Source organism: Pipistrellus kuhlii, unplaced genomic scaffold (genome assembly GCF_014108245.1).
Source record: "Pipistrellus kuhlii isolate mPipKuh1 unplaced genomic scaffold, mPipKuh1.p scaffold_m20_p_3, whole genome shotgun sequence".
NCBI lineage: Eukaryota > Metazoa > Chordata > Mammalia > Chiroptera > Vespertilionidae > Pipistrellus > Pipistrellus kuhlii.
The window spans coordinates 47,768,831-47,791,153 of NW_023425529.1; the positions used below are offsets into that span (position 1 = coordinate 47,768,831).

At 48.4% G+C, this 22,323-nt stretch overlaps 2 protein-coding genes and 1 long non-coding RNA gene across 6 annotated transcripts; 2 read left to right on the forward strand and 1 right to left on the reverse strand.

The window, feature by feature from the left end:
- Positions 1-3,249: 3,249 nt before the first annotated feature.
- PA2G4 (proliferation-associated 2G4) lies at positions 3,250-12,336 on the forward strand. 2 transcript variants are annotated; one of them, XM_036454605.2, is made up of 14 exons: positions 3,250-3,520; positions 5,319-5,447; positions 5,703-5,808; positions 5,899-5,968; positions 6,903-6,995; positions 9,348-9,411; positions 9,653-9,731; positions 9,859-9,937; positions 10,025-10,158; positions 10,457-10,551; positions 10,674-10,801; positions 10,957-11,010; positions 11,221-11,287; positions 12,106-12,336. In XM_036454605.2, the coding sequence occupies exons 1-13, from the start codon at positions 3,433-3,435 to the stop codon at positions 11,284-11,286; spliced, it is 1,185 nt and encodes a 394-aa protein (XP_036310498.1). In that variant the 5' UTR covers positions 3,250-3,432; the 3' UTR covers position 11,287; positions 12,106-12,336. The 2 variants fall into 2 exon arrangements, with proteins under 2 accessions (XP_036310498.1, XP_036310497.1); XM_036454604.2 differs by having other exon boundaries at positions 3,251-3,520; positions 11,221-12,336.
- A 771-nt stretch (positions 12,337-13,107) lies between these two features.
- On the reverse strand, positions 13,108-16,913 carry LOC118728269. Its single transcript, XR_004990844.2, has 3 exons — positions 15,583-16,913; positions 14,862-14,987; positions 13,108-13,595 (listed from the first exon to the last, which is right to left on the reverse strand). It is a non-coding gene; the product is annotated as an uncharacterized LOC118728269 (long non-coding RNA).
- A 455-nt stretch (positions 16,914-17,368) lies between these two features.
- Positions 17,369-21,677, forward strand: ZC3H10 (zinc finger CCCH-type containing 10). Of its 3 annotated transcripts, none has more exons than XM_036454602.2 (3): positions 17,369-17,498; positions 18,262-18,325; positions 19,739-21,677. In XM_036454602.2, exon 3 carries the CDS (start codon positions 19,794-19,796, stop codon positions 21,096-21,098), a length of 1,305 nt encoding a protein of 434 aa, XP_036310495.1. In that variant the 5' UTR covers positions 17,369-17,498; positions 18,262-18,325; positions 19,739-19,793; the 3' UTR covers positions 21,099-21,677. The 3 variants fall into 3 exon arrangements, with proteins under 3 accessions (XP_036310495.1, XP_036310496.1, XP_036310494.1); XM_036454603.2 differs by lacking the exon at positions 17,369-17,498 and adding an exon at positions 17,505-18,121; XM_036454601.2 differs by lacking the exon at positions 17,369-17,498 and having other exon boundaries at positions 17,505-18,325.
- Positions 21,678-22,323: the final 646 nt, after the last annotated feature.

A 22,323-nucleotide genomic window follows, 5' to 3' on the forward strand; every position in this document is an offset into this window, starting at 1 on the left:
AGGCCCGGAGCAGCGGCTGCCAGGCTGGGAGCGGCCAGGCCCGGAGCAGCCGGATCTGGTGTGGCCAGGCCCGGAGCAGCTGCTGCCAGGCTGGGAGCAGCCAGGCCCGGAACAGCCGGGTCTGGTGCGGCCAGGCCCGGAGCAGTGGCTGCCAGGCTGGGAGTGGCCAGGCCTGGAGCAGCGGCTGCTGGGCTGAGAGCGGCCAGGCCCGGAGCGGCCGGGCCTGGAGCAGCCGGGCCCAGAGCAGCCGGGTCAGGTGTGGCCAGGCCCGGAGCAGCAGCAGCCAAGTCCAGAGCAACTAGGTCAGGAGCGGCAGTGTCCAGACCCAGAGCAGCTGGTTGTGGAACGAACCAGAGCAACAGAGGCCAGGCCCGGAGCAGCCAGGCCCGGAACAGTGCGCTCTTCGCCTGCCCCTGCCCCACGGCGGCCTCTCAGACATGGCTGGAAACTTTTGTGGGAACCTGAGGGTCTGCTGAATCAAGTGATGAAGGCTTAGATCTGGATGTGTTGAGTTAGTATTGGGCTGGGGTGTTGATCTTTGTTGATCTGTGAGTGCCTTGGGTGGGGCCTGGATGAGGCTGGTTGACCTATTTGGAAATGTCTTTTGTGTGAAATGTACCATTGGGCATGTGGAGGTATTATTGATATGAGAAAATGCTAAGTAACAGATTTACTATCTGAAAAGGGATTTACTATCGGGGAAAGGGAGGGAGGAAGAGACTGAACATAAACTGCACCTATGGATGAGGACAATGGGGGATGGGGAGGGGACAGAGGGTGGGGTGGGAACCTGGTGGAGGGGGGAAGAAATGAGGAACCTTTGTAATAATTAGAACAATAAAGACTGATTTAAAAATAAATAAATAAATAAAATAAAATAAAATCCAGCCTAAATCGCGGGCCGAATGGTTTACTGAACAGTCATAAACTGTCATTGTGATGGAAACGCAGTGGAGTGCAGTGATGACAGCGAGGTGCGGGCCACATTGCAAGGCCTGGCGGGACGGATTTGGCCCGCGGGCCTTGTTTGACACATGTGTCTTAGGCCCTTCCTTGTTTCTCTGTCCCCAGCTTTAATCACCATCCTCTAAAAATAAAAAATTTAAAAAGTCTGGCCAGCCAAAACCGGTTTGGCTCAGTGGATAGAGCGTCAGTCTGTGGACTGAAAGGTCCCAGGTTCAATTCCCATCAAGGGCATGTACCTTGGTTGCGGGCACATCCCCAGTAGGAGGTGTGCAAGAGGCAGCTGATCGATGATTCTCTCTCTCATCGATGTTTCTGACTATCCATCTCTCTTCCTCTCTGTAAAAACTCAATAAAATATATTAAAAAAAAAAAAAAAAAAAAAAGTCTGGCCAGCAGGGCTCACTGGTTGAGTGTTGACCCATGAACCAAGAGGTCACTGTTGGGTTCCACTCAGGGCACATGCCATGGTTGCGGAATCCCCAGGGCAGTTTCGAGATCACGGGCTTACAGGAGGCAGCCCATCAAGGATTCCCTCTCATTGTTGATGTTTCTCTCTCCCTCTCCATCTCTGAAATCAATAAAAATATATATATTTAAAATATTGTACCAGTTTGGCTCCGTGGGTAGAGTGTTGGCCTTCGGACTGAAAGATTCTAGGTTCGATTCCAGGAAAGGGCACGTGCCCAGGTTGTAGGCTCAATCCCCAGTAGGTGGCATGCAAGAGGCAGCCAGTCAATGATTCTCACCATTGCTGTTTCTCTCATTCCCTCTCCCTTCCTCTCTGAAATCAATAAAAGAATATTTTTTTAAATATTAAAAAAAAATTTTTAAAGAAGAGAACCATAGCACACAATCATTTTCATTTAAAGGTTTAATGAAGAATCTACAGGCAATCAACTGGAAATGAAAAAGTTTGGGGAAGTTAAAAAAACACAACAAAACCTATAAACCAGAGCCGGTTTGGCTCAATGGATAGAGCAACAGCCTGCGACAGAAGAGTCCCCATTCGGGTCAGGGAGTGTGCAGGAGGCGGCTGATCAATGTTACTAACTCTCCCTTCCTCTCTGTAAAAAATCAGTTATATATATATATATATATATATATATATATATATATATATATATATAAATTTTTAAAGCCCTATAGACATACTTCCTCAAGAGGTGAAATGCTGAAATTTCCATGTTTGATTACTTAATTTTTTAAATATATTTTATTGATTTTTTTTTTTTTTTTTTTTTTTTTTTTTTTTTTTTTTTTACAGAGAGGGAGAGGGATAGTTAGAAACATGGATGAGAAACACCGACCAGCCGCCTCCTGCACACCCCCCACTGAGGATGTGCCCGCAACCAAAGTACATGTCCTTGACCGGAATCGAACCTGGGACCTTTCAGTCCGTAGGCCGACGCTCTATCCACTGAGCCAAACCGGTCAGGGCTCTTTTTTTTTTTTTTTTTTTTTTTTTTTTAATATATTTGTATTGAAAGAAAGGGAGAGGGACTGAAACATCAATGATGAGAGAATCATTGATCCGCTGCCTCCGGCACACCCCCCACTGGGGATGGAACCCTCAACCCCGGCATGTGCCCCTGACCCCCCTGACTGGAATCCAGCCGGGGACCTGTCTGCAGGCAGACGCTCTAGGGCTGAGCACTCACTCTTTTACGAAAGCCGCCCTGAGCACTTGGCGTAGGTGCCACCAACCCTATCGCTGGGACAACAGTGCCATCTTCAGCGGGGTCCGGCCTCTAGACGGGGAGGCTGTAAATGGAGAGTCTTCAGAGCCCGCGGGTCTCCCTCCACACCCGCTCTGCCCCTCCCGGTCCTCCCGGCTTCGGACGGCGGTACCAGCGGGGCAGGTCCCGCCAGATGCTCCAGGTATCCGAGGAAGGGCGCGCCCAGCCTCTCCCCTAAATTTATCCGGTCACTCCCATCATCTGGGCTCCACCCTGCCTCCCGCCTCCAACTCCTCTCCCCGCCGTCGCTCCGCCCTTCTCTTAGCCCGCCCCACCCATTAAAGGCCCCGGCTCCGGCTCCGGGGAGGCACGGCTTTTCCGGGAGAGACCGACCACGCTGCTCCGACTCCCCAACGGCTCCGCCTTCCCGCCGGAGCCTGACCCTTCCCGGCGTGCCCGGCGAGTCCGGCGTGCGAGGCCCTCGTAGGGCCAGGCCCCGGGGCCTGGCGTGCAGGCGCGAAAGGCAGGCTGGGAGTGGTAGTTCCGGCGACCCCGAGGGCGGCTGGAGGTTGGCTGCGGGGAGGACTCGCTGTCCCGGCGTGCCCCGCGCCTCAGCCCGCGCGCTCGCCCCTGCTCGCTCCCGCCCGCCCGCTCCCTTGCTAGCTCGCGCTCTTGCTCGCGCTCTCCTCGCCAATCGAAGGGGCTCCGGCCACAGCCTGTGGCGAGGGAGGGAGACCCAGGCGGCGGCTCAAGGGAACAAGGCTGCTGCAGTGGTGGTGGCGGCGGGAAGATGTCGGGCGACGACGAGCAGCAGGAGCAAACTATCGCCGAGGACCTGGTCGTGACCAAGTATAAGATGGGGGGCGACATCGCCAACCGTGAGTACGGCCTCGGGAGTCCGGGGATCTAGGCTGAGAGGAACCAGGGGGACGGCACGGGCTGTCCCTGGAGGGGCCGGAGCGGCGGGTCGTGCGGAGTGAGCTCCGGAGGGCCCCGCGCCGGTCCGCCGGCGTGGCGGGGTGGGAAGACTGTCGCGCCCGGGACCTGGCGTCCAGGCCCGGGTTGCAGTCTGGGGGTGCGGGCCGGCGAGAGTGGGGGGCTCGGAGTAGGTGCCTGACCCGCGCGGACCCTAGGCCGTTGCTAAGGAGGCAAGGCGGGCGCATCCCCGGCTCACGCTTGGGTCCGGATCGCTGCCTCCTTTAGTTCTGGCATCTGGGAAAGGAAGCACCCAGCTGTTGGCAACGGAAGAGCCCCTCTGTTTTGTCGGGGCTCCCCCAGAGTCAGGAGCCAGCCTGACGCCGGCACGTGTGGCCGGTCCCTGTGCGGATCGCCGGTGCCTTCCTCCGGTGCCTCCCTGACACCAGCTTCCCTCCCACGTGCTTTGCCGAGTCTTTGGTTCCTCACTTCAACTCCTTCCCTTGTGGGAACCCCCTTCTCCGCGCGGGCCAGCCCAGGGACCGTTGGAGGGCACCCTTGGAGCTCCTCACCCCATCTTGGGGATACATCTGGCTTTTCTTGAAGTTATTTGTCACTACCTTCAATTTGTGCAGATAGCCTTCGTTAGCCTTCAACTTTGATTGTTCTCAGGGGCTTGACAGCCCCAGCCAGGCAAACCTGTGAACAGTACTGGAAAAGGGGGGCACTGGTTTTAGGATCTCAGAAGTCATCCTTATTAGGACTGCTCTGACTTTCTCGGCAGCTGCCTGCCACTGTAGGCAGATGCCTCACTTTTCCGTTTCCTCTATTTACAATTTCACCTTTCCAATTTGAAGCCAAGTCCAAGGGGACAGAGTGCTTGTCGTTGGGCTTTTAAGTGGTTCTGATGGATTGGTATTTAGGGTGCCTCTGGTCCTATGTTGGAAAACCCGAGTTTCAGGCCCCAAAAAATCACCAAAACTTAGATTACAAAAATCACGTTCAGGGTGGACCAGGGAGATGCTTTGTAACATAATGGACATTTAGTATAGTACCCCCGTTTTTGTAACATTATATTAATGAGTGGTTTGAATCAAAAAAAATGTTTTCCCTCTTGCACTTCTGAGGCACTGTGATCACAGTTACCAGTTTGAAACTCTTTTAGGTCACGTACCTCTTTGCAACCTGCCCAAAGCTGTAAGCCATGAGCCTGCCTTGGCCCAGGGACCTTAGATTAAGTCTCCTGGTTTATACACTTGTTTTTGCGGAAATAAGCCTACATAAATTGAATTACTAACACCTAATTGGGGTGTCTCAAGGGAGAAGGTAGCATTTCACAACGCATTAGCTTTGAGTCAGCAGTTCTGTGCCTGCTTTTCTGTTGTTCCTGACTCCCATAAATTTCTTCCTGCTTTGCATGTATGTGATACTTTGGTGAGGATTCCCTTGAGTTTCACAATTCTGCCCTACCACACCACAGGTGTCATCTTTGGAAAGTCTGCCTTGCTAAGGAGACTTGTGTATGCCCAGCTGTCATATAAGGAAGGGAAGGGAATGTTGACGTCTTAATTTAGGAAAGGAAGGTAGAAACTTAAGAGATGAAAGGTAGGCACATTATAAAAGGCAAGACATGTTCCCTCTTTCAGCCTTAAGGCAGTGTCACTAGGGAGTATTAGAAACTGTGGATCCAACTTCTAGGTATTGTTGGATTGTAACTTAGACAGCACATCCAGATCTGACATGGTGGCATTCTGTCCCCAGGGGTACTTCGGACTTTGGTGGAAGCATCCTGCTCAGGTGTGTCGGTGCTGAGCCTGTGTGAGAAAGGTGATGCCATGATTATGGAAGAAACAGGGAAAATTTTCAAGAAAGAAAAAGAAATGAAGAAAGGTAAAATACCAATCCCCCACTAATTTCCCACATTTGACCCTTCAGTCCTGTTTGTTTATCATAATGATGCAACTCTCACCCCACCTCTGGTTGAGATATTGGAAATTTGGAATGGCCAGTGGGCTATAAGCAGTTTCCTACCCAATCCAGACTGATTAAACTTAGGCAAGACCCCAAAGAAGATCCTTCCGTTTTCCTGAGGCATTAGGGCCCTAAGAGAGCAAGGCAGTAAGGCAGATGATTCTCTCTTCACAGGTATTGCCTTTCCCACCAGTATTTCAGTAAATAACTGTGTATGTCACTTCTCCCCTTTGAAGAGCGACCAGGACTATATTCTCAAGGAAGGTGACTTGGTAAAAATGTAAGTTTGGATCAGTTTAAAGCACGTGTCTTTTTCTAAGCACTTATATAGCCCCAGGTGCTAATGCTGTCCTCTGCTCTTTCTTTTCAGTGACCTTGGGGTCCATGTGGATGGCTTCATCGCTAATGTGGCTCACACTTTTGTGGTTGGTGTAGCTCAGGTAGGTGGTTTGCTTTGAACTCTGTGCAGCCTGTGGGGAATGGGGGAGGGTGCACTACTGCTTGCTTCTTATCCCCACCCTCTACTACAGTGGTTCCCCACCTTTTTTGGCCATGCCCCACCTAAGCATCTCTAAAATCCTAATGCCCCTCCCCCAGTGACATATAATTCTTATTATTTAAAAAGTGAGCTCCTATTCACGTGGAGGAAGCCTAGAAGGCTATCAGCTTGGTCTAAACAAGCTTCCAAAGAACATGGCATCCATGAAAGAGAAAAATAAAAGAACGAAAGGGCAGGTGAAATATTGAGGAAGAGCCGAGACCGGTTTGGCTCAATGGATAGAGCGTCGGCTTGGGGACTGAAGGGTCCCGGGTTCGATTCCGGTCAAGGGCACGTGCCTTGGTTGCGGGCATATCCCCAGTGGGGAGTGTGCAAGAGGCAGCTGATCGATGACTCTCTCTCATCGATGTTTCTAACTCTCTCTCTCTCTCCCTTCCTCTCTGTACAAAATCAATAAAAATATATTTAAAAAAAAAAAAGAAAAGAAAGAAATATTGAGGAAGAAATCACTAAGAAATGGTTTAAAAAAAATGAAATGATATGAAGAAATAGCAAATAAAGTTTCAAAACAAATGATAGAGAACTGAAATGCATAAATATGTCACTATATATTTATACACTATATGTGAGGTCCCTAGAACCATAAAAAATGCAAAATATTCCCTGTTAATAACTCATTCTCAAATTGCCCCCTGTGCATGTGCCCCACATTGGGAACCACTGCTTTACCACCAGTAAGTTCAGAGACTAGAGAAATAAAGGAAAGGGGTATTCTCTCTCATTGGCTGGCCTTGCATAATGGGCACACAGGTGTTAGCTGAATAGCCAGCTAAGAGCTTTCCAGGAAGACACTGCTGGTATTTCCTTATCTACAGGGGACCCAAGTGACAGGGAGGAAGGCAGATGTCATTAAGGCAGCTCACCTCTGTGCAGAAGCTGCCCTTCGCCTGGTCAAACCTGGAAACCAGGTAAGTTGTTTAGTCCAACTCCAAAGCTTAATGGAGACACAGGTGCACTAGGCACCTGCAACTATCCTGTGCTGAACTGCCAACTTCTCCCACAACCCTCATGCAACTTAGCTTTTTTAAAATTAGCTGCCTGGCTCATTAACCTATGAACTAGGTCACAGTTTAATTCCGGGTCAGGGCATATACCTGGGTTGCGGTCTAGATCCCCAGTGTGGGGAGTACATGAGGCAGCCAATCAATGATTCTCTCTCATGATGTTTGTCTCTTTCTCCCTCTCCCTCTCTCTGAAATCAATAAAAAAGTTTTTTGTTTTTTGTGGGTTTTTTTTTTTTTTAAATTAGCTACCTCTTAGGATGGGATTTCTATAAGAGATGAAGCAGGAGCTAAATAGCTTCATAGTAAACAGAAGACCCTGACTGCCTATCATAGGCACTTCCATGCTCACTGTATGGGGATATATGGAGCTTACATATATCCCCATATGTGATCTTTCCTTGTTGTGTTTTTGATGTGCGTTTCCCTGAAAATAGTTTGAGATAGATAGCATGTAATAACACAGATGTGTTTTTATTTTTATTTTTTAATAAATCTTTATCGTTCATATTATTACAAATGTTCATTTTTTCCCCTCCCTCCATTGCTCCCCTCCACCAGGTTCCCACCCCACCCTCTGCCCTTTCCCCACCCCCATTGTCCTCATCCATAGGTGCACAGTTGTGTTTTTAAAGGTTATAAATAAAACTGTAATAGTGCTGGTGACAAAGGGAGACCAAAAGTTAGTTCTGTACCTCGCACAATATTGGGAAGCCCAGGTATCATAAACTTTTCATGAATTAATACAATTTAGTGTTTTTGACTACGCGCAAAGACATTTTTCTAACACCTAAGTGAGACTTGTTCAGTGTTGACAAGTATTGTCTTTTCTTACTTCCTTTCTATACTATCTGTTCTTCATGCTTTTAATCAGTTTGTACTTCATCCACATTTCCACTTAATTGCATAATTTTTACTTAAATCTCAGTTTTCTTATTATACCTACTTCACAGATGTTAAAAAGCACTTTGAACAATGCCCAGCACATATTATATGTGTTAACTATTATTTAACACGTTTATCATTTTTTCTTTTTATTTTTTTCACATTTTTGTTTATATACTTACCTATGTGTATCTTCACCTGAAGGTAGTGTTGTCTAGCTGTGACATCAGACTTTCTGGGTTCTTGCCCTATTGCCACCTCTTTAAAAATAGCTTTGAATTTAAATTCCCTCATCTGTAAAATGGAGAAAATAAAATTCTGCCTTATTCTTTATAGAGTTATAACAATTGAGATGAACTGTGTGTAAAATGATTATCCCAGAATTTAGTACATAGTTTAATAATATTAGCTGGGATTGGTTATTCACTTTTCTTTTTGTCTAAGTACTGTAGTTTAAGGATCAGATCATGTTTGAGAGGTAAAAAGGGGAAATACAGAGTTTGCTGTCCCTCGCCCTAGTCAGTTTGGCTCAGTGGATAGACAGACGGTCAGCTTGTGGACCTAAGGGTTCCTGGTTTGATTCTGGTCAAGGGTGTGTACCTAGGTTGCAGACTCGGTCCCTGGCCATGATCTGGGCATATGGGAGGCATCCAAGTGATATGTCTCTCACATCAATGTTTCTCTCCTCCCTCCCTCCCTTCTACTCTCTAAAAATCAATGGAAAAATATCCTCGGGTGAGAATTAACAAAGAGTTTGCTGTCCCTTCTCAACAATTTAGAAAGTCAGTTATAGCCAAAACCGGTTTGGCTCAGTGGATACAGCACTGTGGATTGAAGGGTCCCGGGTTCAATTCTGATCAAGGGCATGTACCTTGGTTGCGGGCACATCCCCGGTGGGGGCTGTTCAAGAGACGGCTGATGGATGTTTCTCTCTCATCGATGTTTCTGACTTTCTATCCCACTTCCTTCCTCTCTGTAAAACATCAATAAAATATATTTTTTTAAAAGTCAGTTATAATGGAATAAACAAAACTTATTGTCATAAAGCCTGGGTTTATACCAGGTTCTTTCTGTTAACTGGTTTAATTCTGAGCAAATTCCTCATCTTCTAGATTGGGGTATAGATCTGCTCTGTTCACCTTCCAGAATTGTTTGATTAGACCATCTTTGTGAAAGCTCTTTGTAAAGGAGATGCAAGGGTAAGATATGTTTAGGTTGTAGGGATTGATAGGGCTATGACATGAAAAACCAGTGAGAATCCCTTGTACTTGATGGAGGATATTCGAACCCTCAGTTCTTTATGCTTCTTATTCACACAGTAGAGAACTTATTAGCCCCTGGTATCTCACCCTTTATTTGATCTTGTACTTCTAGAACACACAAGTGACCGAAGCCTGGAACAAAGTTGCCCATTCATTTAATTGCACGCCAATAGAAGGTGAGACCTCAGATAACAGGGTTGAGGGTATAAAGTACCAGTGATTTAGCATAATTAAGGCTGTTTTCTTCCCTTGAGATCCATCCTGGCTGTAGCGCAGTCTAAGCCAAATTCAGTGCCCTTAGTTTATAGCCAGGCGCTTTTCTCTCATAGTCCGCCTCATCAAACTATTTAGGTGGGTGGATTTGGAAACCTTTGGTATTCTGGATGGTTGGTACCATAAGCTTTGTCCCCTCCACAGGTATGCTGTCACACCAGTTGAAGCAGCATGTCATCGATGGAGAGAAGACGATTATCCAGAATCCCACAGACCAGCAGAAGTAAGTGCCAATCCCACCCTTTACTTTGCACCGTACAAGACCAGTCAGGAGTGTTTTCTCCTATACACCCAGCCTCACTCCAAACTCCAGGAACTGCTTATGGTTGTTCCCTTTGTATTCTTTTCAGGAAGGACCACGAGAAAGCTGAATTTGAGGTCCATGAAGTATATGCTGTGGATGTTCTTGTCAGCTCAGGAGAGGGCAAGGTGAGGAGTTTACAGAGCTAGCAAAGAGAGAGGACTGTTTTTGTTCCAGGAGCACCTGAACAAGTGTGACCTAACTTACTCTTTTAGGCCAAGGATGCAGGACAGAGAACCACCATTTATAAACGAGATCCTTCTAAACAATATGGCCTGAAAATGAAAACTTCACGTGCCTTCTTCAGCGAGGTGGAAAGGCGTTTTGATGCCATGCCGTTCACTCTAAGGTACACTGCACTTCACAAGCCCAGGGCTTGGCACTGGTGTGACTCATGGACCACACACCCAGGAAAACCATTCCCTCCTCCACCCCCGCTGCCCCCCTCCCCTCCTGCCTGGACTTGTAGCTCCAGCCTGCATGCAAGGGTTCTCTTACGCTCCCCATCTCCCGCATTGAAGAGAATGTAAAAGAGCAGTCCTGAGCGTGATTTCTGCCTGAGGGTAGGATCTATGTAAAAGCATGAGCAAAGTGGCGAGGCTTGGTAGAGAGTTCAGGATACCTGAGTTTGTCTTCCCCCAACCCAGAGCATTTGAAGATGAGAAGAAGGCCCGGATGGGCGTGGTGGAATGCGCCAAACATGAACTGCTGCAGCCATTTAATGTTCTCTATGAGAAGGAGGGTAAGTTCTAAAAGGAGAGTTTCGCTTTGGAACTGGTTATATGGTCCCTCCTTTCTCCCTATAGCTTATAGAAAAGGATACAACAAGGGAACATTTTATCAAAACATTTCTCTGTCCCATAGGGGAATTTGTTGCCCAGTTTAAATTTACCGTTCTGCTCATGCCCAATGGCCCCATGCGGATAACCAGCGGTCCCTTTGAGCCTGACCTTTACAAGTCTGACAAGGAGGTCCAGGATGCAGAGCTAAAGGTGAGTGCGGGCTGCAAAGTGGTTGTGCACATGGAACCTGTCCTGAAAGTGGGGACTGAATGTGAGCCGAGTCCTGAAAAAGAGGTACAGTGTTGAAAGTAAGACTTTTTCTCCAACGTTCTCCACATTTGTTTTCCTTCTTTCTATTTTCCTAGGCCCTCCTCCAGAGTTCTGCAAGTCGGAAAACCCAGAAAAAGAAAAAAAAGAAGGTGTGTTGTTATCCCTCTTCGGCAGGATGAACCTGATCCCTTTTTATTCCACCTTCCCGGGTTGTGGTGGGACAGAGATTGTTGCATATCCTTATTCCACCCACCCCACCCCCTTCTCAGGCCTGTCCTAGAGAATTAGGATATTTTGACCATGGTCCCCCATCACTCCCCCAAGGAAACTTACACGTCTCCATCTTTCCATGAATATAGGCCTCCAAGACTGCAGAGAATGCCACCAGCGGGGAAACATTAGAAGAGAATGAAGCTGGGGACTGAGGTGGGTCCCATCTCCCCAGCTAGCCGCTCCTGCCTCATCCCCTCCCCACAGCCCCAGGCTCTGAAGTGCAGTTCGTCTTCTCCACCAGGACCGCCAGCAGAGCAGGGGTCTCCCTGCCCCATCCCAGTCCCCAGCCCTACCCCTTCCAACAAGAACCAGCTCCAACTGACTCTGGTCTTGGGAGGCCAGGCTTCCCAGCCACCGAAGACTACTTTAACTAAAAAAGAGAAATTGAACAATAAAATCAGGAATCAAAATCCATCGTCTTCAAGCCCCTCTTTCTAGCCTTTTTCTACTACTGTCTGCTTGGTGAAGGGTTATGGCCCTACAACAGCAGGGAGGCGGCTAACGGAGCCACCGCCACTACAGATTCGGCTGGAATTTTATACACTCTGATGGCAGCGTTTCCCCTCTGCTGGGGCCTGTTCCTCTCTTTTTCCACTCAAAGGGGAGGAGCTGGGCCTCGGATTGTTTTATTCACAGGTGGTAGGTTCCTTTTCTGATCCAGGCTATCTGGCCAGGCCCCTCCTTTTTGTAGGAGCTGGAGCTTGCACTTACCAAGGGATTCTCATCTATGAAACGGATCCTCATTTGTAAATCTTTATAGTCATCTTGTTCTGTAGGACTATTCTCTCCCAACCCCCACCCCCCCAAAAAAAAGAAAAAGAAAAATACTGTAAAGGAGGAATTAATTTTAACCAGTCCATTTATTTGGAGTCAGTGGGGTCTTCCCTTGCTCCATCTTACAAACCTGAGCTGAAAGCTCAACTGCGGTTTTGTTCCCTGATTGAAATATTTTGACCTCTCTCCCTCGAAAGAAAGACCAGGAACCAGAGGAGCAGACTGACTGAAGAGACAACTCCTGGCTTTCTAAGCTGTGTGGACTTGAATTGGATGAATTGCTAGGGGTTTTGAGAGAAAGGTGATGAATTTCATTCAGTACCTCTGGCATACTGTCCCAGGGAAACTAGGACTCCCGCCGCTGACTTAGGAGGTTTTTAAACACTGAAAATGACATGGCGTTAAAATAAATTTGGATTTGCTCATAATCAGGTGCTTTTGCTGCTTTTATTTGATGGAGGTGGGGGAGTGTTAGTTGAAGTGATCATTTGGAGCTGATTCTCTGTGTTGCTATTTACTATTATAACTTTCTAAAAGAATACTTCCTCAACCCAAAGACATAAATCCTTAACAATCTGAATTAAGGTGGTAAATTTTCTATGGGAGCTTGATTTAATTTTCTAAAGTAAAACGAGCCAAAACCGGTTTGGCTCAGTGGTGGAGTGTCGGTCTGCGGACGGAAAGGTCCCAGGTTCGATTCCGGTCAAGGGCATGTACATTGGTTACGGGCACATTGGTAAGGGGCGTGCAGAAGGCAGCTAGTCGATATTTCTAGCTCTATCCCTCTCTCTCTGTAAAAAATCAATAAAATATATATATTTTTAAAAATTATAGACTCTACATTTGATATCTGGTAATGATTAGTTAAAAACCATTTGAGAGTGAAATAAGCCAGTCAATGAAAGAAATGCCACATGACCTCACTCACTTATGGATATTAAAGAACATTATAAACTGATGAACCAAAAGTCAGATATAAAGACAGTAAAGCAACACGCAGACTGTCAAATTATAGCCGGGAGGGTAGGGAGATCTGGGGGAGATAAGATATCAACCGACGGACTTGTATACACGCATATAAGTACAACCAATGGACACAAAACTCTGGGGAGGGGGGGTATGTTAAAATATGTACACAGATAATTTAATAAAAAAATAAAAACCATGTGAAAAATATTATTTTCCCCATGTGAAAAATATTTTAAAAAATAAAACCATCAACCTTGCTGCTGACACTGTTCAGGACTAGCACATTTAATGTGTACTGAAAAAAAATAAAAACACTATACAGGTGTTTGTTTTGATTTAGGAAGCCAGGAAAAATGCCTTTAGTGTTATACAAGTTGTCAGGGCCAGCCTAAATGAATAATTAGATTTGAGTATCTTACATGTCAGGTATGCTGTCCAACAGAGTGAACAAAACATGGAGCTCTTCATAAGAGCCTGTAGGCTAGGCAGTCAACAGGTGAAAGCCTGGTGGATTTGGTATTTGATAATGAAGCAATTCTGATGGAATTTTTTGTTTTCAAAAACAATTGTGATAATGAAAATACTAGAACTACTTAAGCACTTAGAACAAGGGCCCCAAGTTTTAAAAACCTTGTTTTGATAGAGCTAAAAGGGTGATATGTTAATGCATAAGTTACAAAGGGAAACCATCAAGAAAGGGATTATATTGGGTCGGCAACTAAGTAATTGCGGGTTTTAAAGAATTTTTTTCATGGAACTAAATAACTTTATTCTGTAATGTATTGCCCATTTTGATCAATGACCTTTTGCCATCTTTCAGGCAGCATCATAATCCCACGTTCAAAAAACTTCTGGTTTTTATTAGCAAAAAACTGAATCAGGTACGATTTGACATCATCATCATTATTGAAATTTTTACCATTCAAGGAGTTTTGTAAAGATCGAAACAAAAAGTAATCAGATGGTGCAAGGTCAGGACTATATGGTGGATGTGGCAAAACATCCCAACCAAGCTCCATTAATTTTTGCCAAGTGACCAAAGATGTGTGTGGCCTTGCATTGTCATGATGGAATACAACACCTTTTCGATTTGTCAATTCGGGCCGCTTTTCTTCAACTGCATTGTTTAATTTCGTTAGTTGTTCAATGTAGACATCAGAATTGATCGGTCGGTTGGGTGGTAAGAATTCAAAGTAGACAATTCCTTTGTAATCCCACCAAACTGATAACAAAACCTTCTTTTGATGAATATCAGCTTTTGATGTTGTTTGAGTTAGTTCACCTGGCCTGCTCCACGATCTTTTCCGCTTGATATTGTTGTAAACAACCCATTTTTCATCGCCAGTTATCAGTCGTTTTAAAAATGGATCATTTTCATTACGTTTCTTTAGCAAATCGCAGCTGCTAATGCGTTGCATTAACTGTGATTCTTTCAGTTCCTGAGGAACCCATGTATCAAGTTTTCGAATATAGCCAAGTTGTTTTAAGTGATTTTCAATGCATGTATGTGATACATGAAGCTTTTCTGCAATCTCACGTGTTGTACTGTGACAGTCCGAATTGATTATTGCTTTGATTAGGGCGTCATCAACTTCAACTGGACGACCAGAGCGTTTTTCATCTTTGAGTGAAAAATCACCAGAACGAAATTTGGCAAACCAATTTTGACACTGCCGTTCTTTTAAGGCTTCGTCACCATAAACAGCACATAACTTTTTATGAGCTTGCGATGCGTTTTTCCCTTTGCAGAAATAAAAAAGCAAAATATGACGAAAATGTTCCTTTTGATTTTCCATTTTTCAACGAACGCCAAACGAAAACTACAATACAAAACAGATCAAAAAACTTTTTTTACTGATTAACAGCTGAATAGCCAACTATCAAATAACAAAATGTGTTTTACATTTGTACTACGTCTGCAAACCTAAAAATTCAACTGAAGCCATGTGTGAAACCCGCAATTACTTAGTTGCCGACCCAATACTAAACCTTGCAAGCCTCGACCAGTGTGCTCAGTGGTTAGAGCACCTGCCTGCACACCGGAAGTGTGTGGCCGGGTTGGATTTCTGGTCAAAAGCTGTTGCCTTGGTTACAGGTTTGATATCTCACCCTATGGGGTGGAGCAGGAGGCTACCAATGGATGTGTCTCTCTCACATTGATGTTTCTCCCTCATCTTTCCCCACCTTCTACTCAAAAATCCATGGAAAAAATATCCTCAGTTGAGAATTAACAAAAAATAAAAACCTTGCAGTATCAAATAAGGCCAAATTGTCTTAAGGATTTTTTTCCATCCTTTGTAACGGTCCAAATCTGCTTGCTGGATAACCCTCACCTGTCTACCCTGAGAGGGGAAGTTCTTTATCTTAAAACCAAATACCATCCTTGCCCTAGAGAGGAGAGCCATCTTCCTCTCTCTCTTGGTAGAATCACTGAATTTGAACAAGATGCACTGTGGCAAGGAATGACATTCGGCCTCAGGCGCTGTTTGGTAACACCACGGTTGGCTAGGAAAAAGTTTATCTAAAATAGCGACCGTATTTTGGTAATAGGACAGCGTTCTTGACAACCCACCTTTACGTTTTTCCATGTTCTGCAACCTTAGGACCCTTCCGGGGAGGTTCTGAGATACAGTCTCCCTGCAGCAATTTCGCTTAAATATAAGGCAAACCAGTAAACAAATGAGGAATCTTTATAAAGTACGCACCTATTTATAATAAAATGGAGGGTGTCACCAGGAAACTGCAACTCCCATGAAGCAACGAGAGAGGAGGAAGTCGCTGTCTTGCTCGCCAGCACCTCGAGGCCTCGTTCTGGAAACGGGTGCTCACGTTTAAATAACGACGTCCTCAACAACGAAACGGGGCGGGCAGTTTTGTAACTCAAATTCAAAACACCCCGTTTTCCAAGAGGACAGCATCCCTAACGAGGTATCTGAAAGGGGCCGGAAGCCATTGTTACGCCCCCGGAAGGCGGGCTGAGCAGCGGAAGTGACGACAGCGAGCGCGCCCTTAAATAGCGGAGGCGGGCCTTGCTCGCTCTCTCGGCCTTAGCGCCATCTTCCTAGGTGGGTGTTTCTGTTTTCTCTGTGTGGTTCCGCGTACAATCCATTACCATCGTTACAGCCAACTAACTGTAACCTTTTTCTCTTTGCCCGTAGAAACCTCTGCGCCATGAGAGCCAAGGTAAGCACTCCCTGGGGGTAAGCTGAGGCTGTGGGACTTGATGATGGGGGCGGGGGGGGACCCGGCAAGGAAAGTTCGCCATGGCTCCCGAGCCGCCGGTTCTCCCGGGTGTCTGAGAGGTGGGAGAGGAAGGATGGTTCGGGGAGAAGCATAGGGGGGGGGGGGGTCGGGTAACTGCTGTGAGGAAAGAGCGCGTGTGGAGTTAGGAGTTGACTTCAGGTGTGGGGGTTAGGAGGCCAAATTACTGACGTGATTACTGCGATTAAGCCCTCATGTTAGGTCGAGAACGTGCCTGACTTCCAAAGAATGCTCTCCACACCCCTATCTAAACCTGTCAAAAACTAACGACATTTTTCTTTATTCCTTGCCTCTGGTTATAATCGGTGGCCAGTGGAGGAAGAAGCGAATGCGCAGGTATGTTGAGACTTTGCAGGCCCTGGAGGAGGGAGGTGAGGTGGTGCATGCCGTAAACAAAACTTGGGAGGGACGTTTGGTTTAGAATCTAAAAGGATTTCAGGTGAAAAACGCTTTGAGCACTAAGACTAGAGAATGTAGTGCTTCATGTTGCCACTACCCTGTGTTGTGTGTACATTAAGATGGGGGAGGGGGGCTTGTTATGGGCTTGAGGGCAAGGCGTGTATTCTTAAGTGTCTGCTTTTCAGGCTGAAGCGCAAAAGAAGAAAGATGAGGCAGAGGTCCAAGTAAACCGCAAGCTGTGCACCGGGGAAGCCACGGGAGCAGAAGAGGGAGGCCAGAGGCCCGGGGCCGGTCCAAGCTGTCGGACTGCCTGCCTACATCTCCGTGGGATCTGGAACATGCATACGGGCCACCTGAACACCGCGGCCGCCTTTTGAGAGTCCCACCCTGCTCTTCCAAAAAGTCTCTTGGATCTTTGCCCCGGACCCTGACACTCTGGACTGGTTCTGTTCTCAGTTGTGGCTGAATGTAACGTGCACAATAAATCATCTCCTGTCTTAGCTGAAGGAAAAGATAATGTCTGCTTTGTGGTTTTTATGGTTCCGTTGGCTGGGGATTCTGTCAGTACATCGGGCCCTGTTACTACCCCGTGCAGTAAGATTGTCCAGCCACAAGCTGCCCCTGGGATGTGGGTCCTGCCCCTACCCGGCGTCTGGTCCCCGGCCTGTGGAGTAGTGGAACCCTGGGGACGGGTATCGCGATAGTTCTTGGGCGAATGGTTCAGTCTCTACTGGTCTCTACGTTTTTTGCTGCTCTGTTACCATGGTGATGCGCAAAGCTTGCTGGGAACTTCCTGCCGCCAGTCGCACCAAGTACCGTACATACCATAGAGTATAGTTCCGGGTCCGGTGGCTAGAGCGCCATTTCTTCCGCAGGAAGCGGAAGGGCCGCTGGGTGGGCGGCTCTTTGTCGAAGCTAGAGGACCGGCAGGCGGCAGCAGCAACTACGGCGGCGGTGGCAGGTGAGGGAGGCGGGAGACAGGTGGAGGCCGCGCCCGGAGGGGAGGAGTCGTCGCCGGCCCAGCGGCCGGCCTCGCCCGGCTACACAAGGCCCCCCAGGACCCTGCTGGCTCTTCTCATGCCCCAGCGCCGAGCCACCTCTCTAACTGACCTCGCTTTGCGAGCAGACGCTAGCTCCTTGACGTCACAGCCCTGCCCATCCCCTCAGCTGATGTCACCCGCAGTCCCGCTCCCGCTTCACTTCGTGTTCACTTAAAGTCCTGCTCGCCTGGCCCACGCTGGGCTCTGGTGGCACTGCACGGAACCTGCCAAGCCAGAAGATTTGCTGCGGGAAACTCCTAGGACTTATAGCAAATTCGGGTGTTGCGAAGCGTCATAATCACTGCCCCCAAGTCTAGTCTGCCATCCCATCCCACTGCAGTGTCAGTCGCGGCCCTTGCACAGCTCCACATGCGAAGTTCCTAACCCCAACCCCAAGCCGGACTCTGACCCCTATATCTTCCATTTGAAGCAGGGCTCCCCTCACCCTTTGTTCACCCAGGGCTGGTTATCCAACCCATCCTTCTAGGCTCTCCAACTTAGTTCTATCTTTTGCTTTTCTTACTTGCAACTCCCCTTTGGTGAAGTTCAGTTGAAACTCTAAGGAAATCTTGATGTGCCCAGAGCTTTTGCCTTTTTGTCAGACTTATTTCTTGTAACGTTCAGCCCATAGTCCTCCATTCTTACCCTTTCTCCCACCGAAGTACCTGTTTTGTTCCTGTTCAGAACCCAGCAGTGATGTGGCGGTGGAGACCCACAGGAGCCCCGGACTTCACCTGAGCTACCTCAGGTATCGAATAATCCTGGGAGAGTGGGTGGGGAGGAATACTATATCTCATCATCTGTATCTGGTGGGGGTTGCACCGTGGGTCAGGCTTGGAACGATGGCATTTAATTTTCCCCAGGTCATTTCCCTTTTAGTAAAAGTTCCTATTTCCTCTTTTACCCCTTGATTGTTTCTATTATCCTGGGACTACCTCCCTTTGGAGGAAAAGGACCCTTCTTTTACAGAGTCTCTTGTAACGTTGGCCGCTGGTGGGTTCATTTTAGGGAGATAAGGCGGCAAAGTCAAGGCAACCAAGTGGTGGTTAGGGGAGATCAAAGCCAGAGAAATTGTTTCCCCTTCCGTACTCCAGGGGAAAGAATATGACGTTTTCCTATTTGAACAGCAGGGGGAGCCGGAACACTGCCTAGGAAAGACACATGGTAGCCAGGACTCAGACTTGTGGGGGGTGGGGTGAGGGGCGGGCTAGAACCAGGGCAGTGGACTGACATTCCAGAGCTCTCTTGGGAAAGATGAGACTTAAGAAGCGTTTATAGCGTCTATAAATAAAGAGGATCTTTATGGGGTGAGGAATGGTGTGGTTTGATGTCAGTGGTATCTTCCCATGAAGGGTTAGGAGGGGATAGAATGGGAAAGTAAGGTCACTTGTTCCTGTGAAATTAACTCCTTCTTCCTGCTTTTGTCCTTCCGTAGTCTACAGGTTCTGTCCTTTGGTAGTCTGTAAGTGGAGATTCTAGCCATAGAACTCTTCCCCTGAAATGGAGAGGAGGGAGCTGACCACACTGGGGTCGATAGTGGTATTGAGCTGGGAGGGAGCACTAAAAAGGACAGGTTAATGGTCTGCCTTCAGGGTGGTGACACAAGTCTCTTCACTCAAGCTTTCCTGGGGTCTAGAGATATGACACTTCACAGATCCCTTATCTGAAGTCCCATGAAGAGGAGGTTAAGGGAAGTTTTGTCACCAGCCTTCCATATCCACAGCCCTAGTGGCTCACCAGCCCATCTTGGCCACGATTCCCAGTACCCTCCTAGCCTATTCAGACACTGCCAGTTTTAATTTCATTTCCACAACTTTAATAAGGTCAATTCAAAAGGGGAAATAAAATCCAGTACTATTTTATCCCTACCCCCCCTTGGCCTGCATTCATAAGTGAGATGAGATGGCTTCACCCCCAGCTCCCTCCCTCCTCTATTAGCCAGGCAAGTGTGAATCATGCTGTCCCAGACCAGGTGCATAAGAGCCTGGGCGGGACTTCGGGCAAGCCAGCCAGTCTGAGCCGAACTCTCACCCCTAAGGTTCTCCATCTCCAAAGCCATTGCCCCTCTGGCCTGCCTCTTGCTGGACTGCCTACCCTAAGGTCGGGAAGAGTGTGGCCTCTCTGGGGGACTCTTGTTTGACACAGTCCTTCTCTTTCCCAGTGGTCACCCAGGGTGGCAAGAAAAAGAAGAAAGCCCTGAGTTGGGGGGGACCAGGATGCCTGACCGGGACAGCTATGCCAACGGCACTGGGAGCAGCGGTGGAGGCCCTGGAAGTGGGAGCAGCGAGGAGGCCGGCGGAGCAGGGCCAGGCAGCGGAGGGGCCAGCTCAGATGCCATCTGCAGGGACTTCCTGAGGAATGTGTGCAAGCGAGGCAAGCGCTGCCGATACCGCCATCCAGACATGAGCGAGGTGTCCAACTTGGGGGTGAGCAAAAATGAGTTCATCTTCTGCCATGACTTCCAGAACAAGGAGTGCAGTCGCCCGAACTGCCGATTCATCCATGGCTCCAAGGAGGATGAGGATGGCTATAAGAAGACAGGAGAGCTTCCCCCTCGGCTGAGGCAGAAAGTCGCAGCAGGCCTGGGCCTTTCTCCAGCTGACCTACCGAATGGCAAGGAGGAGGTCCCAATCTGCCGGGATTTTCTCAAAGGTGACTGCCAGAGAGGAGCCAAGTGCAAGTTCCGTCACCTACAACGGGATTTTGAATTTGATACTAGGGGTGGAGGCGGCACCGGTGGTGGGGGCTCAACAGGCCCAGTCCCCCCAGGACGACGTCATGATCTCTATGACATCTTTGACCTCCCTGACAGGGGCTTTGAGGACCATGAGCCAGGTCCCAAGCGCCGGCGAGGATGCTGTCCCCCAGATGGCCCCCATTTTGAATCTTATGACTATAGCCTGGCTCCACCCCGAGGGGTGGAGTGCAGGCTGCTGGAGGAGGAGAACGCCATGCTCAGGAAGCGGGTAGAGGAGCTCAAGAAGCAGGTCAGCAACCTTCTGGCTACCAATGAGGTACTCCTGGAACAAAACGCCCAGTTCCGCAATCAGGCCAAGGTCATGACCCTGAGCTCTACTGCACCAGCAACTGAGCAGACTCTGGCTCCCACTGTGGGTACTGTTGCCACTTTTAACCATGGCATTGCCCAGACTCACACTACTCTCAGCAGCCAGGCTCTACAGCCTCGGCCCGTGTCTCAGCAAGAACTGGTAGCCCCCGCTGGAGCTCCAGCTGCTCCCCCAACTAATGCTGCCCCTCCTGCTGCTCCACCACCCCCACCCCCACACTTGAACCCAGAGATCACGCCACTGTCAGCTGCTCTGGCTCAAACAATTGCCCAGGGAATGGCGCCCCCACCGGTCTCCATGGCTCCTGTGGCTGTGTCTGTGGCTCCGGTGGCCCCTGTGGCTGTGTCGATGGCCCAGCCCTTGGCAGGAATCACGATGAGCCACACCACCACTCCCATGGTGACTTACCCCATTGCTTCCCAGAGCATGCGCATCACAGCCATGCCACACTGATGGGGCTGCTCTGGACACCCCCGCTATAGCCTCCCAGGGCTGGGATCCAGGGAGTCCTTTACCGCCCACTCGCCAGGCCCTGTCTTAAGGCTTATTCATAAACGAGGACAAGAGACTGCGAGGAGTTTACTTCTGAGAAGGGGTTGGGCTGGTGGGTTTCGTCTCACCTCCCTTATGTGAGGGCCCTCTTGTCCGTCTTTAGTCTCACAGAGGGGCTTGCATAGGAGTGCAGACTGAAGCCAGCACAGAGGAAGGACTGGCTGAGGGGTTGGGTGTCCCCTGATGGGAAGATGGGGACATGCCTGGTCTGGTCCTCACTCCTGTGCAGCACAGGTTCTGGCACTGGTTTGGAAGAAAACAGTGCCCAGAGGGAAGATGGGGGAGTGGGCGGCCAGAAGAGGAGGCCTGAGGGAGCCTTCAGACAACTTGGGACGTAGTCGAGTTGGGCAATAACTGCTCCTGGGCCCGTAGCAAGGCGGGGACCATAGTCATCCAGCCCAAAGGCTAGGGGAGCATTCGTTACCTTGGCTTGGCCTGGAAATTCACAGGGCAGGGCCCACCACTTTCCAAAGAAATAAACAATTGTTTTTAACAAATGAAGGCAGTGAAAACTTGCTTAGATTTCCTGTGTGTAATACGGGAGCAGTAAATAGATGTCATGCCAAAATGGGATAAAGACACCCCCCCACCCTCAGAGCTGGGATGAAGTTGGATGGAGACCAATGAAGAAGGGTAGGGACCCAGAAGAACAACAGACGAGACTTTGGGGAAGGCACTTTGTGAGGTAACAGCATTGGAGCCACCTAGTCCAGTTTAAAAATAGTCCCATCTGTTCTGGTTTCTATCTGCATGAACTATTCCCAGGTTGCCTTAGTAACCAGGGCTCCTAGGGTCATTTAGGGGGGCAGGTACTAAGCAGGGTGGATGTGCTGGGAAATGGGAATGGAATATGTATTGACAGATCCCTTATGCAAACTGAGCAAGGCGGGTGGTGATTGCTGTCATGAGTTACTGATGGCAGTTAATGTCCCTCTTATCCCTTCCTTGGTTACCAATGCCTTAAACCTTTAAGGCTTGGGAGGTGCTGGGGAAAGGAGAGTTCTGGGGATACAAGACTCAATTATTTCCTTTCCTCTGCTTCCACATAGGACCACATTGGTTTTAAATCTAATTAAAAGTCAAGGCTGAGGGCCCCAGAGGCCAAACCTCAGTTCCTCCTCGGCTC

Bases quoted from the DNA above. Each gene is read 5' to 3' on its own strand.
- PA2G4 (XM_036454605.2), top strand. From the start codon at position 3,433: ATGTCGGGCGACGACGAGCAGCAGGAGCAAACTATCGCCGAGGACCTG. The intron at 6,996-9,347 runs GTAAGTTGTTTA...TTGTACTTCTAG, and splicing joins TGGTCAAACCTGGAAACCAG to AACACACAAGTGACCGAAGC. The intron at 10,802-10,956 runs GTGAGTGCGGGC...CTATTTTCCTAG, and splicing joins TCCAGGATGCAGAGCTAAAG to GCCCTCCTCCAGAGTTCTGC.
- ZC3H10 (XM_036454602.2), top strand. From the start codon at position 19,794: ATGCCTGACCGGGACAGCTATGCCAACGGCACTGGGAGCAGCGGTGGA.